We start from the raw sequence: 23492 nt of genomic DNA on the forward strand, positions 1-23492 counted from the left end.
CAGATTAAAATCCAATAATGGAGTCAAAACTGATACATCTGAATAACAGTTACTTAAATTTATCATGACACTTAAAATAGCTAGTAAAGTTTGGAAACGAATTAACATAAAACAGATTAGTTATGATGCTGTAGAACCAAAGGGCACATTTTGCTCTATTCTCTATAACATGGTACAGGAGTAGAAGAAACTAATTATTATTATTATTATTATTATTTTTGAGTTGGAGTCTCACTCCATTGCCCAGGCTGGAGAGCTGTGGCACACTCACGGCCCCCCCAGCATCGAACTGCTCGGCTCTAGCCTTCCAAGTAGCTGGAACTACAGGCACGTGCTACCACGCCAGGCTAATTTTTTGATTTTATTTTTATTGTAGAGTTGAGTTCTCATCATGTTGCCCAGGCTGATTTTGAACTCATGGACACAGGCGATCCACTTGTCTTGGCCTTCCAAAGTGCTGGGATTACAGGCTGAGCCACTGTGCCCAGCCTGAAACTGATATTTTAATTGCTATCATTGTTTTGGGAAGTTGGATGAACAAGCTTAGTCTTAAATTCACCTGAGAATTAGTAAATCTTCTGTTTAAAAAATTATTGATAAGGATTTATTTATTTGAAACAAAATAATAAAGGTAAAACCTGTACAATTAAAATGATTGCTTCTGAAACAAAAGCCTCGAAAAAACTTCTTCAGTTAGTTGAGATGTTATCTTTCATATTAATCACGGAAATGTGTTTCAAGTGGATACACTGAGACCTGTATGGCTATACCAACTCCTACAACCACCCAACTGATAGATAAAAATCCATCTAACACCTTTTGTAGAATCAAGATTGTGCTTAGAAATTGCAAAAGCTATATAGGAAGAGGACAGTTTAGTGAGAAAAATACATATAGGGAAACTCTTAATACTTTGTTATAATTGTGGGGGTTGGGAGGTTTTTTTTGTTTTTGTTTTTGTTTTTGTTTTGTCAGTCTTCAACTGAAATCCTTGAGGGGTCCATGAGGACACTTTGTAGCCTATGTTTGTTGCTCAAAAGATCTTGATTTGCTAAATCAAGTGAAAGGAAAAAGGGATCATCTTGGCAATGTCATTTATCCTCCACAGCACTGGAAACATCTGCTGGGCTTGGCACGAGGCCAGTCAAGATACTTCTCCAAAAGCAAAGTTGAATGACAACTTTTAGGAGGAAGAGACTAAACTACTTAGGGAAATTCTTATGTGGTGTGGTGTTTTCTCTCATTTTCTATCACCACATCATCTTTACAATCCTTTGGCGAGGAATTTTGCTTTGCCACTAAAAGATCATACATCAAGCACTCATATTGAAATTCCCAGTCATGCAAATTAAGCCAATAGTGAATTGTGCGTTCTTTAATGTTTTTATTTAGTCATGTTTATTTTTCAGCCATAAAATTTTAGACTTTCAATCACTTCAACTTTGTCTCACTTTTGTTGTGATATTTAGAGTTTTTTAGAATGATAACTACTTATAAAATCAGTAATGTTTTACATAAAATTTCAAAACAGAATGATCACATTTTAAATCTGTATTGGTTGCTTTGGTTTTAACCTTATTTGTTACTTAAGTTTTGTTGTCATTTCACAGCATTTCATGGTAATGACGACTGCAGATGCATTTGTATTTATAGGCAAATAAATAAGTATCAAATGACAGGAGACTGTCTTACTCCTCAGCTTGTATTTCTTTCAACATATAGAACATTTTCACTATCAATACAGCAATTGATCTTCAACAGAAACACCTAGAATGTTCTTGATAACAACAGCCGGAAAAATAGAAGAGGTTTAACATTTTTATTTTAAAATGTTCATGAGATTTAATAGTAAGCAAATAAATGTATAGAATCAGTTTACCATATTTCCAACAATATGGGTGCAGTTGGCATGGTGAATTATTTGTAACAAAAAATAGAGGGTAATAATGAACCTACCTCAATTTTATTTTTGTAACTCCTAGGAGACAGAATTTTAATCGTGCAACTAAAGAATGCAATCACACCCACAATGTAGAGTATGCTAAACAATTTAAAACTGATGACATGAATGTAGTTGACATCTAAGTCTACAGCATGTAGATCAGATTTATATTCAAGAAGATTATCTGCCATGATAGTGATACTATCAAGGAAGTAGAGCCATGTTGATAAAGAATAGTACCTTGCTTTTCTGACACCCTCCTGACCTTCATTCAGAAAGCAACCTTTGTATATACTACTTCTGTGTTTTTCTTCCCATTTAGAGCCAAACGATGAGTTGTGGATTGGCTTAAATGACATCAAGATTCAAATGTACTTTGAGTGGAGTGATGGGACCCCTGTGACCTTTACCAAATGGCTTCGTGGAGAACCAAGCCACGAAAACAACAGGCAGGAGGACTGTGTTACCATGAAAGGAAAGGTGAAGCCATTGTAATGACTGATATTTAGTAAAAGTCACACAAGGTTTTTTCCTTTTGTCCCACCTAATTGCATGTTTGTTTAGATTGTTTTTAACTCAGGTCAATTGACACGGATCAAAGGCGAACCAAAATTCCGATTATTTTCTTAAGTCTCTCTCCACTAGAAAAAATCACTTTGACTTTGCAAAAGCCTAAACACAGTAGAGAGGTTTTTGAGGGAGCTGGGGGCAGGGAAGAGAGGAAAGAGAACCGAGACCTGCCGAGAATGGTGGCAGCTGGAGAAGGCATCTATGAGTCTTGGAGCAGTGGGAGCCTGACGATGCCCCAGTCAATTGTGCAGCAAAGTCAAATTTTGAGGAGAACCACAAAGGCAATGGACAGAGATTTTTGGCTCAAAGATGAAATTGACTGAGAACTAATACTCTTATTGTTCTTATGCTGGGTTCTCAATGATACTGCACATAAGTGTGCACGTGCACACACCTCCCACCCGCCCACCCCCCCCCCCCACAGATTTAGATACATGGCTTTAATGATCAAATGAGATCTGTTGTTCTACCTTCATCTGGTTGCTCCGAGTTGGTGCAGATCTAGTGAGAACTATTCTGGGTTCCACAGCTTGGAAACTCTACATTTATATCTTTTTTCTGGTTACACGGAGATGTCATATGAAATGATTGCTTCTATGTTTTAAGTGTGACCTTAGTCATTAAATAATTATCATTAAATGATCCTTTGTTAACAGATGATAAACGTGATTAAGAGGCTGGGTTTTGCAATGTAATTTATTACCTCATTTGGGGATAAGAATTGTACCCAGCTGATCTGTAGATATGAATAATAAATGGGTTAATGCATATACTATGCACAGTTTCTGGCCCACATTTATTATTCAATAAAGATTAGTTTTTTTGTCATTGTGGTTGTTTTTATTGTGATTAATCAAAAGTTTCAGAAAAGAGTAGGTGTTGACTCTCCAAAGAACAGGCAGAAGAAACCAGAGAGCATCATGCTTGGGAGGAGGCGAGAAGACAGTGTGGCTGCAAGCGTGGTGGTAGAGGCAGAATGATGGGCAGGAACATAAGCATCGAGGTTCCAGAAACATGTATCATCTCGGAGGCACAAGACCAAAGTTGCAGTTTATAAATATTACTCTAGTTGAAGGCTTGAGTACCAGATTGCAGTGGGTTGAGACCAGATGAGAGATGAGGAATTACACTCAGACAATACAGAAGACATTTTTCAAGATGTTCAGCATCTTGTTAAGGGACGAGAAGGAGAGGTAATATTAACATAAAATCTTTAAGGAGGTGGGAGTGGGTAGAATCTGAAACGAAGTGGAAGGTTGAACCTTGGATCCAGGCAAATACTCATCAATAGAAGTAGAAAGAAGGGAGAAAGGATGACTGTGGTTTCAGGTTTATTTTCAAGTTTGGTGTGTTGGTCAAGGGAGTTTTTTCTGAATGTACTTGGTTAACTTGAAGATAGGGCTGATTGTAGAGACTGCCAATAACGCTGCATGCAAACCTGTGAACAGCATGATTTAAGGACTGACAGCACTTTTAATTTTCTCTCTGAGTTTCTTAAACAACGGGCTGGATGTCTAAGACATAAAACCATACTGGGGCCACAATCTCTTTTTACATATTTGTAGCCAGTGTCAAATTTACTTTCTACATATAAAATGTCAATTTACCCTTTCTCTTAAAAGATGCCATTTTCTCTCAATAACCTTGAATCTTGGTTTTCCTTCTCTAAGGCACAGTAACAAGAAAGTAGCATCAAAGTCCATCAACTCATCATCCTTTATTTCTTTCTCTCTGTTCTCTGCAGGATGGGTACTGGGCTGATCGGACATGTGAGCAGCCTCTTGGCTACATTTGCAAGATGAAATCACAAACACAAGGTCCAGGAATAGTCGAAGTAGAAACAGGCTGCAAGAAAGTGAGTATACACCATATGCAACGACTTCAGATCAGCTAATATCTTTCGATACAGTTGACTTTATTTTTGTATGTGAAGGTGCTTTGTTATTGCTGTAGCCAAATATTTTGACTGTTCAAATCCTAAACCTTCAGTGGTTTATTGTGAGTGTTTGGTGTCACTCTTCTCCCTAAGTTTTCTTTGGGAATTCTCTACAGTTAATATGGGGGTTCATGTGTCCAGATGCTCCTTCCAGAATGTTGTGGGAATTGGAAGAAAGAACAGGCAATAAAATGACACAACGAATGGAGCCTGGTGTGGTTAAGACAAAAGCAGGTCATGGGAGAAGCAGGTAGCGGTAGTCTATGAACCTAGATTGTCTAGAGTGTTTCCAGTAGATAACTTCAAGATGCTGAGAGCGGGCGATCCGTAGTCAGTTTTTTCCATTTATAGTGTTTCTGATGAGACTTCTCCTGGTGGGGATCCTCCTTAGGACATCACTGCAATGGAGGTAGGAAATTCAGCCCCCAACTGGTACCTGTAGTAACTTCATTAAACTGAATAGGCATAAGCCTATTGTGCTTCAGCCTCATCTGTGTGACAGTAACATCTGCCTGCATGTCTTATGCTTCTTTGAGGATGAAGTAAATGGTCTTTGTAAACTAACTTGTAAAAGCGTAAAGGAACTCTGAAAATACAGGGTTGCAGTGATCATTCTCCTGTTTGGTGCTTTTCCACTTCTTTTGAGTAATATGAACTGGAGGCACATTTTCTTCCCAAGAGGGTTATGCTGTGGTCACATGATCTTATAATAAACACCAGAAGGCTGAAAATTTGATATTCTACACCTAAATAGGCCATCGAGACAAATAGAATAGATAACAGAAATTATAGTATGTTAGAGAGATGAAGGTTCTTAGCAACGACCAAAATCTGCTTCTAATTTTTACATTCTGGAAACTTCAGCCCAGAGAACCCATAGAGTTGTTTTACAACCAATGGAGGCAAGGAGAGAACCCAGGTCTCCTGTCCCTAGACCCTGGACTCTGTTTCAGTACCAGGATACTTAGATATTATTTGTCTAGTCATATACATACACAAGAGATCATATATTATTGTAATTTTCTAAAATAGTAAACAACCCTTACATTTTTATTTTATTTTATTTTTTATTTTTATTTTTATTTTTTGAGTTGGAGTCTCACTCTGTCACCCAGACTGGAGTGCAGTGGCCGCTCCCGGCCACCGCAGCCTCGACCTGCTGGGCTCCGGCGATCCTTCCGCCTCAGCCTTCCAAGTAGCCGGAATTACAGGCATGCGCTACCACGCCCGGCTGATATTTTGGTTTATTGTAGAGATGAGGTCTCGCTGCCCAGGTGAGTCTCGAACCCACGGGCTCAGGCAATCCACTCACCTCAGCCTCCCAAAGGCGCGGGATTACAGGCTGAGCCACCAGGCCCGGCTTACTTATTATTTTTATTACTGTTATAAAATTAATCTAAGTTTTATATTTTTTCTATTAATTATCACATATCTACAATGTTGAAGATAATACAATTTCATCAATAAGATGGTAATAATGAAAACAGGAAAATAACAGCAATCCCTTGTCAAATATAGTTACCATTATGTTCTAATAAATTTATGGGATAAATATTATAGTCCTGATTAGAAAGAAGGGGAAATGGAAGCACAGAGAGATTAAATAATTTGGCCAGTTTAAGAACACCTGCTCTAGGCAGCGACTTCCTCAAAGGGCTGGAAAGGCTAGAAACGAAACAAGACAAAACTTACCAGCAAAGAAAGAGAATAACAAGGCAAATGTATTGTTTGAACCTGAGCATGAGGTGGTATAGGGAGTCTCTGAGAATTCAAAACCACAGGCTTGTTGTCATACAGATGTCTGGGATTCAATTTTCTTTTATCTTTTTTAATTAGTTTTTTATTTTAAAGATGTGGAGTACACTTCAGGGTTAGGTTTTCATCATGCAGGTATCCTTGTTGATGAGGTATACAGTTTCCCACTACTGCCAATCCTGCCCTCACCCTCCCCTGGCAGTTTCCCACTACTGCCAATCCCTTTCTTATAGTATTACAATAGTTGTTCAAGATCTGCTTATGAGCAAGAACATGTGATACTCGGTTCCTTGTTTCTGTGACAGATCACTCAGTATTACAGCCTCCAAATCCAATCAAGTCGCTGCAAAGGTCATAATGTTGTCCTTCTTTATTGCTGCATAATATTCCATTGTGTATATGTATCACGTTTTTAAAATTCAGTTTTCAATGCAATGCAACCAGAATGGAAAATCCTAAACCAGGAAATTAACATAAAGTGGTGCAGAGTTGCTGATACTTCTGGATGCCTGACAGATTGAAATGTAAATCCCCAGTATAAAGAAGCTCCATTGTCCAGGCTATAGGATCCCCACAGATGAGTTGGAAACCCCAAATGATCAAATATATCACCAGGATCTTCAGAGGGAGAAATTAATAGATCTGACATGAAAATAAATGTCTTCTAAAATGCTTATGGAAAGAAAAAATGGAACTGAAACCATGGGACCAACCACCAAAATTTATGTAGTGCTTTCATTAGGATGCAATCCAAAATATTTTTGATTTCCATTAAGTTTTTTTGACCCATGAGTTATTTCAGGGCGTGTGTGTGTGTGTGTGTGTGTGTGTGTGTGTGTGTGTGTTGGTAGTGGTGGGAGTTTTGGTGGTAGAGTTTTGTTTGTTTTTTAGTTTCTAAATGTTTGATGAGGTACTATTGATTTTATTTATTTGTTTATTAATTTAGAGTCAGAATCTTACTTTGTCATCCAGGCTGAAGTGCTTGATTTATTTCTTTGGACAATATAGACTTTTTGGCTACTCATTCTTCTGAGTTAAAATTCCTTCTTTCTAGAGTAAATCTTTTGTAGCTTTTTCACTGGGAATCTAGGAGAAGAAAATTCTCTTTGCCTGAAAATATCTTAAATGTCTCCTCACCCTGAATAATAGTTTATCTAGGTAAGTGTAGAATTCTGGTTGAAAACTGTTTTCTGATAGCAATATGTGTATTATTTTATTTTCTCCGGGCTCTTATTTTTGCCACTGGAATTCCTGTTATCACACTAATTCTCTTTCTGTTTTAAAGTGGATATTCTATCACTTCCTTCTGGTTTTTGTTTTTTTGTTTTTTGAGTCGGAGGCTCACTCTGTCATCTAGGCTGGAGTGCAGTGGCACACTCACAGCCACGACAGCCTCCACCTGCTGGGCTCCGGCGATCTTTCCACCTCAGCCTTCCAAGTAGCTGGAACTACAGGTACACGCCATCACGCCTGGCTAATTTTTTTTGACTTATTGTAGAGATGAGGTCTCACCAAATTGCCCAGGCTGGTCTCGAACCCATGGGCTGTGCCTTCCAAAGTGCTGGGATTATAGGTGTGAGCCACCGCACTCAGCCCCTCTGATTGATTTTATAATCATCTCGTTGTCTTTGGCATACTGCAGGTTTACTAGTGTGTGTCTAAATTTGTAATTATTTTGTTTCCTTTGGCATTCAGTATGACTCTTAATTTTGAGGATTCATATCTATCTTTCAGTTCTTGGAAATGATTAGTTATTAATTTTATTCACCACTTCTGAAACTTCTCTTAGGTTGATTTTCAACCTTCTATTTTCTATTGTCTAGGTTTTTTGTCAGCATGTTTTTAAACCTCTTTTCTTATTTCCATCTCTTTCTATGCTGTGTTCATCCAGTTTACTAATTTTCTCTAAAACTTTGCCTACTATATTTAATATGACCATTGAATTTATAACTTATAAATTATAATATAAATATTATATTATATTATAAATATAATATTATATTTTTCTTTTTGATACATTGCCATTTTGGGTTCTAATTTTCCTGTTACTAGTACATAATATTTTGATCTCTTGTTATTGTTTATATATTTCTTATTTTGTCACTAAATCACCTCAAACATGCTTCTTTTTATAGTATTTTCTTCAGAATGTTCTACTATGTTAAATGGTTTACTCTCCCTTAAAATGGGGTCTTCTCATGTGGTTTGTAATATTTGACTGAGTATTAATGCCTATCTACATTCCCACTCTTACTCCCAAATGTCATAGTCTCACATGACCTGGTTTGTAACAATATTTCTGACGTACTTTTGCATTCTGATTCTTTGAGTGCATAAGAGAGTCCCCTTTTGTAGATCAAATATTACTTTAACTTTTTGGCTGTGGATTATCATGCAATGTGGATAGTGTAAACTTGGAACTGTCACACATCTGTAGCATAGACTCGGCATTTATTTTCAAATCAAAGAAATTTTTTCTGGTACCTAGAATCCCAGGCAAAAGATGAGACTATCATTTCTTGGTTCTGTGGGTAAAGTATTCTAGTTTCTCCTTTCACAGAGGTGTTACCCTTAAAGGTATCATCTTTGTACAAGGTTCTCGGTTCTAACTCCTTGTCTCAGGTGGGACAAAGGCCAAATATCATATTCTGAACGTGCATTAATACCACAGCTCCCTGGGCCTTAATCTAGGAGATACTATATCCCTGGGCAATAAGAATCTCAAGTTGTGCTTTCTCCATCAGCTTTTAGTGTTCTCTTCTACTTATTTTTGGTACCAGGAGATTCCACCCTTCTTCCTCTCACACTCTCATATAGGTTTTTTTTCATTTATTGTGATGTTTTCATTTAGCATTTCTGTGTATGGGAGGAGGACCACACCAAATCATGTTGCCTAAATGTAGTAAAGTACTCTCTCTTATAACCAAATAATGTAGCTTTATACTTATCTTCTGCTATTGGCTTCATAGGCAACTAGGTTTGCTATTCCCCAAATTCTTTCCTGTGGTTACCTATTCTGTAACTGAAAGCTTCACCATTCTATTCACTTTCCTCGGTGGGTGACCATTTCACTTCTCCATCAGAAATGGAGAGAATGACTGCCCCCCCATTATGTAGCATATTTTGTCATATAAAGAATAATTGTACTACTGTTCCCTCTCTATATAATTTTCATTGGGTTTCAAATTCTTCAGATTTGTGTTCTTTGGAAATTTATATTGTTTATAAATTAGTTCCATGTAGTCAGAAGAGTTATTAAAATTCTATTTTCTCATAAATATGTATGAGAATCTGCTTATTTCTTCCTTACTTGATAACCTTAATAGGGCTGGAAAAGACATGGCTTTTACTGCTATTTGATTGGACACACACTTTCAACATTTTCAGAAGCAAACCAAACCTGTGAAAATGAGAGTGCCTACTTAACAACTATTGAAGACAGGTAGGTAACTATTTGGATTTTATTTTTAAAAGATGTCAAATCATGAAAAGTTTCAGAAAAGCCCAAGTGTGAACATACTCTAAATTTCTGAGTGAATTACATATGGTCTTGAGGAATGATTTGTAAGGATAGAAGCATTAAAAATAATATCTTTACTTGGACTCTACATTGTAAACTATTTTGCTACTTTCAGTACTAGAAAGCAATATTCAGAACAGTTTACTGATAATAACTTTGTAAATGTAAATTCTAAATCTAACTTTTTTCTGATCTACTGTATGTCAACGTTTTTAAAGCAGGAAAAGTTAAAGTTGTCAGCTCCAAATCCGTTTGTATCTTTATCATCGCCTCCTACAGAAAAGAAGGCAGGGAGATTTACTGAATAATTGATTCGTTCTTTTCATTCTTTCATTCTTTGCTTTGCTTGCTAGGTTAATAGACTCATAGGTCAAGAAAATCACATGGACACAGAGGATTTTATGCAACTTTTGACCTCCAGAGTCCCATCTGTCTTTATGATTTATTTATTTACTCTTCATCTACTTTTTGCAAAGACCTGGATTAGACATAGGAGAACATTTTTAAAAACTTTAAAATATCCTATTTTATTTGCAGCAAAGAGGTAAAAAAAAAGTTGAGCTTTAAGACAATAAATTATATGTATTGGCCTTTCAAGGCAGACCCAATAAAAATGCAGGGGATACAATTGATGTGAAAAGTCCTTTGATAAAATTTGACCAGGCATGGTAGCTCATACCTGTCATCCCAGTACTTTGGGAAGCTGAGGCAGTAGAATTGCTTGAGCCCAGGATTTCAAGACCAGCCTAGGCAACATAGTAAGACCTCATCTTTACAAAAAAGAAAAAAAAAAAGAAAAAATTAGCTGTGTGTGGTGGTACATACATGCAGTCGCAGTTACTCAGGAAGCTGAGGTGGGAGGATCCTTTGAGCTCAGGAGTTTGAGGCTGCAGTAAGTCATGATCATGCAACTATACTCAGCCTGGGTGAGTGAGACACAAACTCAAAAAAAAAGAAAAGTCATTTGATAAAAAGGACAGATATATGGCTGAGCATGGTGGCTCAAGCCTGTAATCCAGCACTTTGGGAGGCTAAGGTGAGAGGATTACCTGAGCTCAGGGGTTCAAGAACAGCCTGGACAACTTGGAGAGACCTCGTCTCTACAATAAATCAAAAAATTAACTGGGGGTGGTAGCGTGCACCTGTAGTTCCAGCTACTTGGAAGGCAGAGGTGGAAGAATGGCCTGAGTCCAGTGGGTTGACACTGGGGTGACCGTGAGTGTGCCACTGCATCCTAGCCTGGCTGATGGAGTGAGACTCCAACTCAAAAAAAAAAAAAAGGACAGATATAACATTTTCATGGTCTTTATCAAAGAATTGTATATCAGCACACATCCTGCTCTCATGTATGATTAAATGTCTAGCATATCATAGCACCCTGACAGAATGCTAACACCTGAAATTCAGAACATAGGTACCTTTTATCTTACAACAAGGGAGGTAAACTGCTCATCTTTAAGTACCATGGGGACATCTTCTGGTCTGTACAATAATTGATCTTTTGGTCTGTTGGGAAACTATGTACAAAATTTCACTATAATTTATATTTGTTTTTCTTTATGTGTCTTCTATAATATTTATATTCAGAAACTCACTAACTCTATTGTTAAATTGGGTTTTTAGATGTTTAAGAAAACTAAATTGAGTTTGGAACCTTTGCTTTTTCTGACTTGTTTTGTTTAGGAAATGACATTATTCAGACTGTGGTCAAATTAATGCTCTGGTATTTTTAAGTCTCTCAACATTTCCTTCTTTTTCTCTCTGGAATCATCTGCAGTGCTCTTTGTTCCTGGAAACTTTGGGTACCATTTTTCTTTTGCTTCAAGGAGAGATTTTTGTCTGTGCTGCTGCCTACATGGTTTTACATTTGTCAGTTAAGATAAACTTTGGGTGTCTTGCCAACTAAACTGTGTTGTTACCAGATTACATCAGATATGTAGATGAGAAAGTGTTGGAATTCATGCTTCTGTTCCCCATTCTTTCTAGAGATTGAGCCTGTGTCTCCACGTTTCTTGATAATTCTCTTTTGTTTCAGAGCTATGAGAATGAAGTTGATGGGGAAGTTCATGCAGATTATTTTATTTGCATTGTCTTTGATAATGTTACTATCTCTCAATTTGCTTAGTCAAGAATTGAGTACAGCATTTGACCTATTTGAAAAGTGAACTCATTTTTTAAACAGCATATTTTAAAGTGCTATGGTTTTCTCATTTGTGTTTCCAAAATTCTCTTAAAATTTGAGCATAGTCAGAGGCTAGTGAGGATGAGAGAGAAATGGTTTGAGTATATTTGAATGATTGTATTCACTGAGATATATAGTATTTTTTCTTCATAACACACATTTTCCTAGTGAAAATGTATATAATTTAAGTGACATAGAAGTGTAATACAATATATTTGAATTAACAACAAAGTTAGAGCTCAAACATAGAACCGAGATAATTTTCATGTTGTTAATGTTTTAAATGTACATCAATGTTTCTAAAACTGTGTTGAATGATGATTTTTTATTTTCCAAGATATGAACAAGCATTCCTGACTAGTTTGATTGGATTAAGGCCTGAAAAGTATTTCTGGACAGGACTTTCAAATATACAAAACAAAGGAACCTTTCAATGGACCATCGAGGAAGAGGTTCAGTTCACCCACTGGAATTCAGATATGCCAGGTATGTATGTGCAATGCTTTCACCGAGGGCTTCACTGTTTCACTTACCCTATGAATCCATCGGACAAAGCCTGTTATTTCTCTGAGTACTTTTCCAAATCGACTATGTGGATTAATCATGCCTTTGGCAACATTTGTGTTTCATTCTTTTTGTTTATTCTTTCTTTTTCTTTTTCTTTTTTTAATTTCCCAATGAGTTTGCTGTGCTCTAAGGAAAAAAGGAAGAAAAAAAAATGCTAGGTTATTTGGTCTACTTGAAAACTACTTAAATTCTAAATGGCCACAAATGTTCCAAGTAGTTAACTTATTACCGAGAACTTTAAACTATGTTAAATGGATATAAAACTTTCAGTGCAACTACTAAATTAGTGTGCTTGTGTGGTAGAGAAAAGGGTATTGTTCATGTGGAACTCATCATTTCACTATCTTGTATGTACCACCATGATTAGTCCTTTATTTGCCTTGGGTTTTATTTTATCCTTATAAAAACTCTGCAAGGCAAGTTTAAGTATCTCCGTTTGAAAGAGATAGGAACTAGGACTCAGAAAATTTATGACTCAAAATCTTTCAATTTTGAGTTGCCTTCCCTAGTAAGATGTTGTGAATTGCTTCTAAATAGACCCTGAAAGATTCTTTCCTTCTTTATATGCTGGCATCACTGGCATATGTTATTCAGTATGATGACATGCAGAAGAGTCAACACCTTTTATAGCAATTATTTCATTGTGCTTGGGTAAAAGCTAAAAAAGAAATAATAGCTCAAGTGTATGAATTTACTGCTTGGTCTAATACATCCTAATCTTTAAGAATTATTTTAATTTGCATTCTCAGCTTTCACTAAGGAAAATGGACCAATAATCTGGATAACATGATTCTTGTTTATTAAATTATTGAACTTTCTAAAAAATAGTAAGACTTCAGGTCATTTTAAAAATATCTCGATGGTATATTAAGAACTGAGTGCAAATATTTAAAAAAAAAAATCTTGGTAGAAGTGGTAAGTCTTACTCTGTAGTTGAAACTGATTAACTTTGTCCCTATCGCTCTTTCAGAAGTAGGATTTTGAGAGGTTAATCCTGGAATGTTCTTAGGTAATAAAAATGGATCAAATTGCAGCCACAATTCACTTGGAACCATTGTTATGGTATATCCTTGTTGAAAGGATGGTGGCTCCCTCCTAAAGAAGGCTGACCTCTTTGGCTGAGTGTTCAACTGCAGGAGGAGGGGTGAGGAGCTTGGGACCCTGTCCTGAACATTGTGTCAGCTGAGCCAATTCTAGGAGTCAGCAGGATCCAGCAGCCTCTGTGGTCATCTATTCCAGAGTTACCAGGTTTCTACTCAGTACTGTGAAGGGAAGCAGACTATTATAGGCCTCAGAGGAAGTCTTGAGGGTGTCTGGAAACCAGAGATTTCAGAAAAAAATATAATGAAAAAGGTGTGTACCTCCCCAGAAATTTGAGGATGACTTCCAAGTGCTTAACTTTCTTTAAAAGAGAGTGGTAAAAACAATGACCTTGTCTTAGCAGCCAGAAATCTTGATGCTTTCCAGACTCTATCTTATTTACTATTTGGAAATAACCACAGCTGTAAAGCAGAATTAAAAATTATTAAGCTCGGTACATTCCCCTTTTTATTTCATGTACTTCTTTGTTCATTAAAGCTGGCATTCCTCACAACTCTACAAGGTGAGTCTTGATATTTGCATTTTAAGATGAGGAAGCAAGTTCAGAGTGGTTGAGTGACTTAAACTCTCTGGTTCAAGTGTGTCTCATTCTGAAGCCTATGAAGAACTTTGGTCCTGGGAGACCTACATGACTCTAGGGAAAATAGGATCTTAGCAAATTAAAAAGAAAAAGAAGGAAGAGAGAAAGAATGAAAAAGAGAGAAATTTTTTTTTTTTAAAGGAAAGAAGAAAAGAAAGAATGAAGTCCAGGAATGGTGGCTCACCTGTAATTCCAGCATTTTAGGAGGCTGAGGTGGGAAGATCGCTTAACACCAAAAGTTTGAGATCAGCCCAGGCAACAAGGCAATACCTCATCTCTACAAAAAAAATATTAAAAAAAAAAAATAAATAACTAGGCATGGTGGCATGCACCTGTGGTCTCAGCTACTTGGGAAGCTGAGGCAGAAGAATTGCCTAAGCCCAGGTGGTCAAGTCTGTAGTGAGCTGTAATTGTGCCGCTGCACCCCAGCTGGGGGACAGAGTGAGACTCCGACTAGAAAGAAAGATGGAAAGAAAGGAAAGGAAAGAAAGAGAAGGAAAGGAAAGAGGGAAGGAGGAAGGGAGGAAGGAAGGAAGAAAAAGAATGACAGAGAGAGAATGGAAGAGGGAGAGAAGGAAAGAGGGAGGGAGAAAGAGAAGGAAAAAAGAATGGAAGGAAGGAAGGAAATATTAAACCACTATTTTTGCCATTATGGTAAATTTGATCATATAAAAATATTATTATAGCATTAAATGCCTATGTGGGGCACTCTACCAGATGTTAGAAATATAAAATTACAACCTGCCCAACATTTGAGGTCATAATTCAGTTGGGGATAAAACCACACAAATAAAAGGCGAACAGTGGTTCAAAATTGCACAAGCTCATTGCCACACGCTGTAGCCGGAGTCCTCGCATGTTCTCACACACACTCCGACACACCTGACCGCACACTCCAACACTCACCTGTGAACCACCTTCCATGAGCACGGCAGGCCTCCGGGAGGCACCTGCTGAGTGAGTTCTACCTTATGTGTTCAATGCAGGGCGAAAGCCAGGGTGTGTTGCCATGAGAACTGGGATTGCAGGGGGCTTATGGGATGTTCTGAAGTGTGATGAAAAGGCAAAGTTCGTGTGCAAGCACTGGGCAGAAGGAGTCACTCGCCCGCCAGAGCCCACAACAACTCCCGAACCCAAGTGTCCGGAGGATTGGGGTATCAGCAGTAAAACCAGCTTGTGTTTCAAGGTAAGTATCAACAGCGAAGCTGGTGAAAACATTTAGAATATGCTTCTGCCCAAAGAATCACATAAAGAATGAAAAAACAAACAAAAAACCAAACTATTCTGCCCAGGCTCCACCTGCAGAAATTCTGATTTTATTGAACTGGGTTGTTTTTAAAGAGCTCCTTGGGTGGGTGTCCATGAAAGATGCATTTCGACCCACAAGTACAACCATCGACACCAACACAACTCAGAGACACAACTTTGCTACTTTCACCCCCTCTCTGTTTCTCTCCTTTTTCATCCCAGATTTCTAGGCCTCATCTGAGATCACAATTCTTTTTATCCTTGTAGAAATTTCTCTCCCTCATCATGCTATCCTATTTTTTTAATGTGTAAGGAGAAAACTAGGATAAAGCAAAAAATTAGCAAAGGAATTTAATACAACTTTCTTGATAATTGATGTCTTAAGTAGACCAAAAGCAAATAACAATCTGTATAGTTTGACTAACAACATATGTTCTTTCCAAACACTTTGCATGTCCACAAAAATGGACCTATTATCAGGCTACAAAGAAATTGCGGAAAATTTTACAAAGCAAAAATTATATATGGATTAGAGTTTCTGATTTAAAGCAATCAAGTTAGAAATTAACAACAAAAGGTAATCCCCTCCAAAAAGGCAATCTACTTAAAAATATCAAAATATTATTTAATCTATTATTTTTTTTATTTTGGATCCAGGGTTACACATGCATATTTGTTATGTGGACATAGTGTAGTGGTGGGGATTTGGTCTCAGATGGCCCATTTCCCCGATAGTGAACATTGTGCCCCGTAGGTAGTTTCTGAACCCTAATCCCCCTGCCCCCTCCACCCTTATTGGCATCTCCAGTGTCTATTATTTCCATCTTTGTGACCATTTAGCTACTACCTACGAGTGAGAACATGCAGTGTTTGGCTTTGTTTCTGAGTCAGTTGACTTAGGATGTTGATATTCAGCTCCATCCATGTTGCTGCAAAGAACATGATTTCATTCTTTTTTATGGCTGTGTAGTATTCCATGGTGAACATATACACATTTTCATTACCTACTGATCAGTTGATGGGCATTTAGGTTGATTCTACATCCTTGCCATTGTGAATTGTACTGCAATGAACATGCACATGCAGGTGACTTTGTTATAAAACAAGCTCTGTTCCTTGGGGTAGATACCTAGTAGTGGGATTGCTGGATCAAATGGTAGACTGCTTTTTGTTCTTTGAGTAAACTTTGTTTTGCTTTCCATAGAGGCTGTACTAATTTACATTCCCACCAACAGTGTATAAGCATTCCCTTTTCTTCACATCTGCACCAGCATCTATTGTTTTTTGATTTTTTTTTGAGTTGAAGTCTCACTCTGTCGCCCAGACTGGAGTGCAGTGGCCGCTCCTGGCCACCGCAGCCTCGACCTGCTGGGCTCCAGCGATCCTTCCACCTCAGCCTTCCAAGTAGCCGGAATTACAGGCATGCGCTACCACGCCTGGCTGATTTTTTGATTTATTGTAGAGATGAGGTCTCGCTGCCCAGGTGGGTCTCGAACCTGTGGACTCAGGCAATCCACTCACCTCAGCCTCCCAAAGGCATGGGATTACAGGCTGAGCCACCAAGCCCAGCTGTTTTTTGATTTTTTAATAGCCATTCTGACTGGTGCAAGATGTTATCTCATTATTGCTTTAATTTGCATTTTCCTGGTTATGAGTGATGTTGAATATTTTTATATATGTTTGTTGGTCATTTGTATGTCTTTTGAGAGATATCTGTTTGTGTTTTTTGCCCACTTTTCTATGGGGTTATTTGCTTTTTTCTTGCTGGTTTGTTTGAGTTCTTTGTAGATTCTGGATATTAGTCATTTGACAGATGTATAGTTTGCAAATATCTTCTCTCATTCTGTAGGTTGCCTATTTGCTCTGTTGATTATTTCTTTTGCTGTGCAAAAGCTTTTTAATTTAATTACATTCCACTTATTTTTGTTTCAGTTTGATTTGCTTTGGGGATTTTAGCCATAAATTCTTTGCGTAGGCCAATGTCCATATGAATTTTTCCTAGGTTTTCTTCTAGGAGTTTTATGGCTTCAGGTCTGACATTTAACTATTTAATCCATCTTGGGTTAATTTTTGTATATGGGGAGAGATAGGAATGAAGTTTCACTTTTCTGCATGTAGCTATCCAATTTTCCCAGTACCATTTATTGAATAGTGTCCTTTCCCCGATGTATGTTTTAGTCTGCTTTACTAAAGGTTAATTGGTTGTAGGTATTTGGGTTTATTTCTGGATTCTCTATTCTATTCCATTGTTTCATGTGTCTGCTCTTGTACCAGTACCTTACTGTTTTGTTTACTATAGCCTTGTAGTATAATTTGGAGTCAGGTAATGTTATGCCTCCAACTTTGTTCGTTTTGTTTAGGATTTCTTTGGCTATTCTGGTTATTTTTTGGTTCCATATGAATTTTAAAATTGTCTGTTCTAATTCTGTGAAAAATGATGTTGGTAGCTTGATAGAGATTGCATTGAATCTGTAGATTACTTTGGGTAATATGGTCATTTTAATAATGTTGATTCTTCCAGTTCATAAGCATGGAATGTTTCTCCATTTGTTTGTGTCCTCTGCAATTTGTTAATCAGAGCTTTGTAGTTCTCCTTGTAGAGATTTTTTACCTTCTTGCTTAAATCTATTTCTAGGTACTTTAGCTTTGTAGCCATTATTGTAAATGGAGTTCTTGATTTGATTTTCAGCTTGGTCACTATTGGTACACCACAGTGCTACTGATTTGTGTGTGTTGATTTTGTATCCTGAAACTACCAAATTCCTTTATCAAGTCCAGGAGTCCTTTGGAGGAGTCTATAGGGTTCTCTAGGTATAAGATCATATTGTTGGCATACAGAGATAGTTTAATTTCTTCTTTTCCAATTTGGATCGCCTTTTTTTTTTCTTGCCTGATTGCTCTGGTTACAACTTTCAGTACTATGTTAAATAGGAGTGGTAAAAGTGGGCACCCTTGTCTTGTTCTAGTTCTGAGGGAGAATGTGTTCAACTTTTCTCCATTAAGGATGATATTGGCTGTGGATTTGTTGTATATGGCTTTTATTATTTTGAAGAATGTTCCCTCTGTGCCTATTTTGCTGAAAGTTTTATCATGAAGATCACGGCTGGGTTTTATCAAATGCTTTTTCTGCATCTATTAAAATGACCACATGACTTTTGTTTTAATTCTGTTTACATAGTAGATCACATTTATTGACTTGTGTATGTTGAACCACCCTTGTATCCCTGGGATAAAACACAGTTACTAATGATGTATTTTTGTGTGTGTGTGTGTGTGTGTGTGTGTGTGTGTGCTGTTGAATTCAGTTTGCTAATATTTTGTTGAGGATTTTTGCGTCTATGTTCATAAGGAATATTGGTCTGTAGTTTTCTTCTTTCATGATATCTTTTCCTGGCTTTGGTATCAGAGTGATACTGGCCTCATAGAATGAGTTAGGGATTCCTTCCTGTTCAATCATGTGTAATAGCTTCAGTGAAATTGGACCAGTTCTTTGAAGGTATGGTAGAATTCATCTGTGAGTCCATCAGGTCCTAAACTTTTTATTTGTTGTTTTTGGGAGACTTCTCATTACTTTTTCAATCTTGCTACTCATTATTGGTCTATTTAGGGTTTCTATTTCTTCCTGATTCAAGGTTGGGGGGTTTGTACATTTCCAAGAATTTGTCCATTTCCTCTAGATTGCCTAGTTTGTTTGCATAGAAGTGTTCATAATAGTCTCAGATGATCTTTTGAATTTTTGTCATATCAATTGTAATATCTCCATTTTCATTTCTGATTGAGCTAATTTGAGTCCTCTCTCTTCATTTCTTAATTAATCTAGTTAGTGGTCTATCAATTTTATCCTTTCAAAGAACCAACTTTTTGTTTCATTGATCATGTTTTTTTTTTTTAATTTCAATATTGTTTAGTTCTGCTCTGACCTTCATTATTTCTTTTCTTCTACTAGCTTTGTATTTGGTTTGCTCATGTTTTTCTAGTTCCTTGATGTGTGATGTTAAGTTGTTAATATATGATCTTTCAGTCTTATTAATGTAGGCCTTAAGTGGTATAAAGTTTCTTCTGTTCACAGCTTTGGCTGTGTCCCAGAGGTTTTGATAACTGTTTCATTGTTGCCATTCATTTCAAGGAATTTTTTTTTTTTTTTTTTTTTGAGTTGGAGTCTCACTGTCGCCCAGACTGGAGTGCAGTGGTTGCTCCTGGCCACCGCAGCCTCGACCTGCTGAGCTCTGGCGATCCTTCCGCCTCAGCCTTCCAAGTAGCTGGAACTACAGGCGCGCGCTACTCAAGGAATTTTTAAATTTTCATCATGATTTCATTGTTGACCCAAGAATTATTCAGGAGAAAATTGTTTAGCTTCCATGTCTTCGTTTGGTTTTGTAAGTTCTTGGAGTTAGTTTCTAGTTTTATTCCACTGTGGTCTGAGATGATGCTTGATATGATTTGATTTTTTTGAATTTATTTAGCCTTGATTTGTTGCCTACCATATGGTCTATCTTGGACAATATCGCTTGTAATGATGAAAAAAATGTTTATTCTATAGTTTTGAGATGGAATGTTCTATAGATTTCTATTAGTTCCATTTCCTCTAGAGTCCTGTTTAACTCTAATGTTCCTTTGTTGACTTTCTGCTTTGATGATCTATTTCTGTCAGAGTGTTGAAGTCTTTCACTATTATGTATTGCTGTCTATCTCTTTTTTAAAAGTCTAATAATCCCGCGCCTTTGGGAGGCTGAGGTGAGTGGATTGCCTGAGCCAACGGGTTCGAGACCCGCCTGGGCAGCGAGACCTCATCTCTACAATAAACCAAAAAATTAGCCGGGCGTGGTAGCGTGCGCCTGTAATTTCGGCTACTCGGAAGGCTGAGGCGGAAGGATCACCGGAGCCCAGCAGGTTGAGGCTGCGGTGGCCGGGAGCGGCCACTGCACTCCAGTCTGGGCGACCAAGTGAGACTCCAACTCAAAAAAAAAAAAAAAAAAGTAAAAGTCTAGTAGAATTTGTTTCTTAAAGCGGAGGGCTCTGGTGTTAGGTTAATATGTATTTAAAATTGTTAAATCTTCCCATTAGATTTATCCCTTTATCATTATATAATAGCCATCTTTGTTTTTTTGGGGTTTTTTTTAGTGTTGCTAATTTAAACTCTGTTTTATCCCATATGAGAATGGCTACTCCTGCTCATTTTTGGTTTCCATTTGTGTGGAATATTTTTTTCCACTTCCTTACCTTGGGTCTTCAGGAGTCTTTCTGAGTTTAGTGGGTCACTTGAAGGTAGCAGATATTTGGGTTGTTGGTTGGTTGGTTGGTTTTAATCGATTCTGCCAGTCTGTATCTTTTTAGTGGGGCACTGAGACCATTTACATTGAGTTAATAACTATATGTAAGGTACTATTCTATTCATCATGCTGGTTGTTATCTGTTGCTTTATTTATTTTCTCTATTGTGTTGGTGTTCCATAAAGCCTGTGAACTATATGAATTCCAGTGTTTTTCTAGTGGTATTTCAACCTTTTGTTTCAGTACTTAGAATTTCTTTGAGTATTTCTTGCAGTCTAGTGGTGACAAATTTCCTCAGTATTGGCTTGTCTTGAAGGACTTCATTTCTCCCTCATTTAAGAAACTTAGTTTTACAGGATACAAAATCATTGGCTGAAAATTCTTCTATTTGAGGAGATTGCAGACAGAAAAGTCTGTTGTTAGTCTGAGAGGTTAACCTTTGTAAATTATTTGATGCTTTTGTTTTACTTCTCTTAGCATTCTTTCCTTCACATTAATTTTGCTTAGTCAGATGATTATACACCTTGGAGATGACCTTTCTGCAATGAATCTTCTGGGGGTTCTTTGGGCTTCTTGTATCTGGATATTTAGATCTCTGGCAAGGTCAGGGAAGTTTTGCTCCATTATTGCCTCAAATAGGTTTTCCAAACCTGTTTCTTTCTCTTCTTCCTCCAGAACACCTATGAGTTTTAGGTTTGAACATTTTATATAATCCCACATTTCTTGTAGATTTTGTTCCATTCTCTTGATTCTTTTTTTCTTTGTTGTGATCTGATTGGGTTAATTCAAAAGCCTTGTCTTCAAGTTCTGAGATCCTTTCTTCTGCTTGTTCTAGTCTACTGTTAAAACTTTCCACTGCATTTTATACTTCCCTAAATGTTTCTTTCATTTTCAGAATTTCAGATTGGTATATTTTAAGGTGTCTACCTCTTTGGAGAATTTTTCATCTTTGTCCTGAATAGTTTTTTAAATTTCTTTATCTTGGTTTTCAATTTTATCCATAAATTTATTGAGCAATTTTATCATCAACCTTTGGAATTCTGTGTCTGGAATTTCAAAAATTTCATTTTGGTTAGGGTTCATTGCTGAGGAGTTTGTGTGGTCTTTTGAGGGTTTTGGAGAACTCTCTTTTTTATATGGTCAGAATTATTTTCTCATTTGGGTAGATAATTTCTTATTTGAGGTTGGCAGGGGCTGATGTAGGCATTGTAGGGTTCTCTTGTTTATACATAGGCTTGGTGTCATAAATTTCTCAGTTGCCAAATATAGCAGTCCTGTTCTGCGTACCTGCACTGGCTTACCACTGAGTGGCAATAGTGACTTGGAAAGTGTTGTTAGCTGGTGTTTGGGATCAGGACTTCCCCAAAGCTGAGGTATTGTACTCAATGTTGTTGGCTATACTATTGACCTCTGGACAGGAGCTGGCGCTTGTAAGAGATAGCTGGCTACCATGGTGGCCATAGGGTTTCTCCTTGGTGAGTCCCATGCTATCCTATTATATCTCATTTTACCATGCTCTTAAAGCCCAAGTTTTAGTTAACTAAACTAACAAACTAATCTACAGTAATGCCACACAGGTATTCTAGGGAGAAAGCTTTATTTTTCTGATTTAACCTCCAATGATTATAATGATGGGAATGAAGGCTGTGATGGCTAGAGGCACACGGCCTTTCAGTGACCACTAAATGACAATTAAATACTCTACCATTAATTAATCACTCTGTCACCCAGGCTGGAGTGCAATGGAATGATCAGAGCTCATCACAGCTTCAACCTCCTGGGCTCAGGCCTTCCACCTCAGTCTCCCAGCAGCTGGGATTACAGGTGCATGCCACCATGCCCAGCTAATTTTCTAATGTTTTTTTGTAGGAATGAGGTCTCTCTATGTTGCCTGGACTGGTCGTGATCTCCAGGGCTCAAGCAATTCTCTCACATTGGCCTTCCAACGTACTTAGATTACAGGTTTAAGACACCACGCCTGCCATCTACCATTATTTAATATATTCATAAGTTGGGCCATCCATTTTCTCCATATGCAGTGAAGCTCACCAAAGTAATAACCAACCAAACAAAAATAAAAACAAAACCAGAAACTAACAAATAAAAATCCCAACAAATTAAGCATGTGGATCTTTTTTTCTCTCTCATAAGACCTATTCTTTCTAGAGTAAGTTAGACTTAGCCAAATATAGAAACATACCTATCTACTGCTTAATGATTTTGTTCTCTAGTAGTCCTGGTCCCAGGACCTCTTTTATTCAATCTATTTGAATGGAATATGACTATGACGTGCCTTGTAAGAGAGCTTGGCAAAGCTGACGAAGAAGGTGTATCAGAATGAAGTTGTCTTGTCTTTTCTAACTCAATAAAAGTATGGTCAACTGAGCTAGTCACTGCTGCTAATAGCAATAAAGCTTAATGAGCTGTCTAACCCAATGAGCTAGCCAGTTAGAACTAAAAACATAATTTACATAGAAAAGAATATATTGGACCAAGACAGAAGAGATTGGTAAATGGATTATTTGAGGATGAACACAAAGGAAAACTCACCTCAAAAATGTTTCAGTTACTACACAAATACCAGATTCATCCTATACACAGGCCTTCACCTGAGAGTAGTAGACTGGGGAGACGTGTTGCAGTTTTTTGACAGAATCAGCAAAATTATCTAGAGCTGGGAAGTGAGCCAAGGGTTGCAGCAGAGACAACCTCCAGGTGGGTGTTCAGCAAATCAAGTTATGCTCTTAACTAGAAAGTAGGTGACTTTAGAGGTGCTTGTGGGGTAGTATTTGTTTGGAAGTGTATAGACCACCTCTGTAAC

At 37.4% G+C, this 23492-nt stretch overlaps 1 protein-coding gene across 1 annotated transcript in view; it reads left to right on the forward strand.

Annotated features, from left to right (window-relative positions):
• The window catches only part of MRC1 (mannose receptor C-type 1), a 102191-nt gene that overhangs the window by 37285 nt on the left and 41414 nt on the right, over window positions 1–23492 (forward strand). The window contains exons 8-12 of the mRNA XM_008056341.2: window positions 2265–2422; window positions 4257–4367; window positions 9530–9645; window positions 12243–12391; window positions 15140–15339. Coding sequence (XP_008054532.1) covers window positions 2265–2422; window positions 4257–4367; window positions 9530–9645; window positions 12243–12391; window positions 15140–15339 — 734 coding nt within the window. The remainder of the gene's footprint in view (window positions 1–2264; window positions 2423–4256; window positions 4368–9529; window positions 9646–12242; window positions 12392–15139; window positions 15340–23492) is intronic.

The sequence above is a fragment of the Carlito syrichta genome, unplaced genomic scaffold (genome assembly GCF_000164805.1).
Source record: "Carlito syrichta isolate Samal-C Ts95f unplaced genomic scaffold, Tarsius_syrichta-2.0.1 Scaffold302327, whole genome shotgun sequence".
In the NCBI taxonomy this organism is placed as follows: domain Eukaryota; kingdom Metazoa; phylum Chordata; class Mammalia; order Primates; family Tarsiidae; genus Carlito; species Carlito syrichta.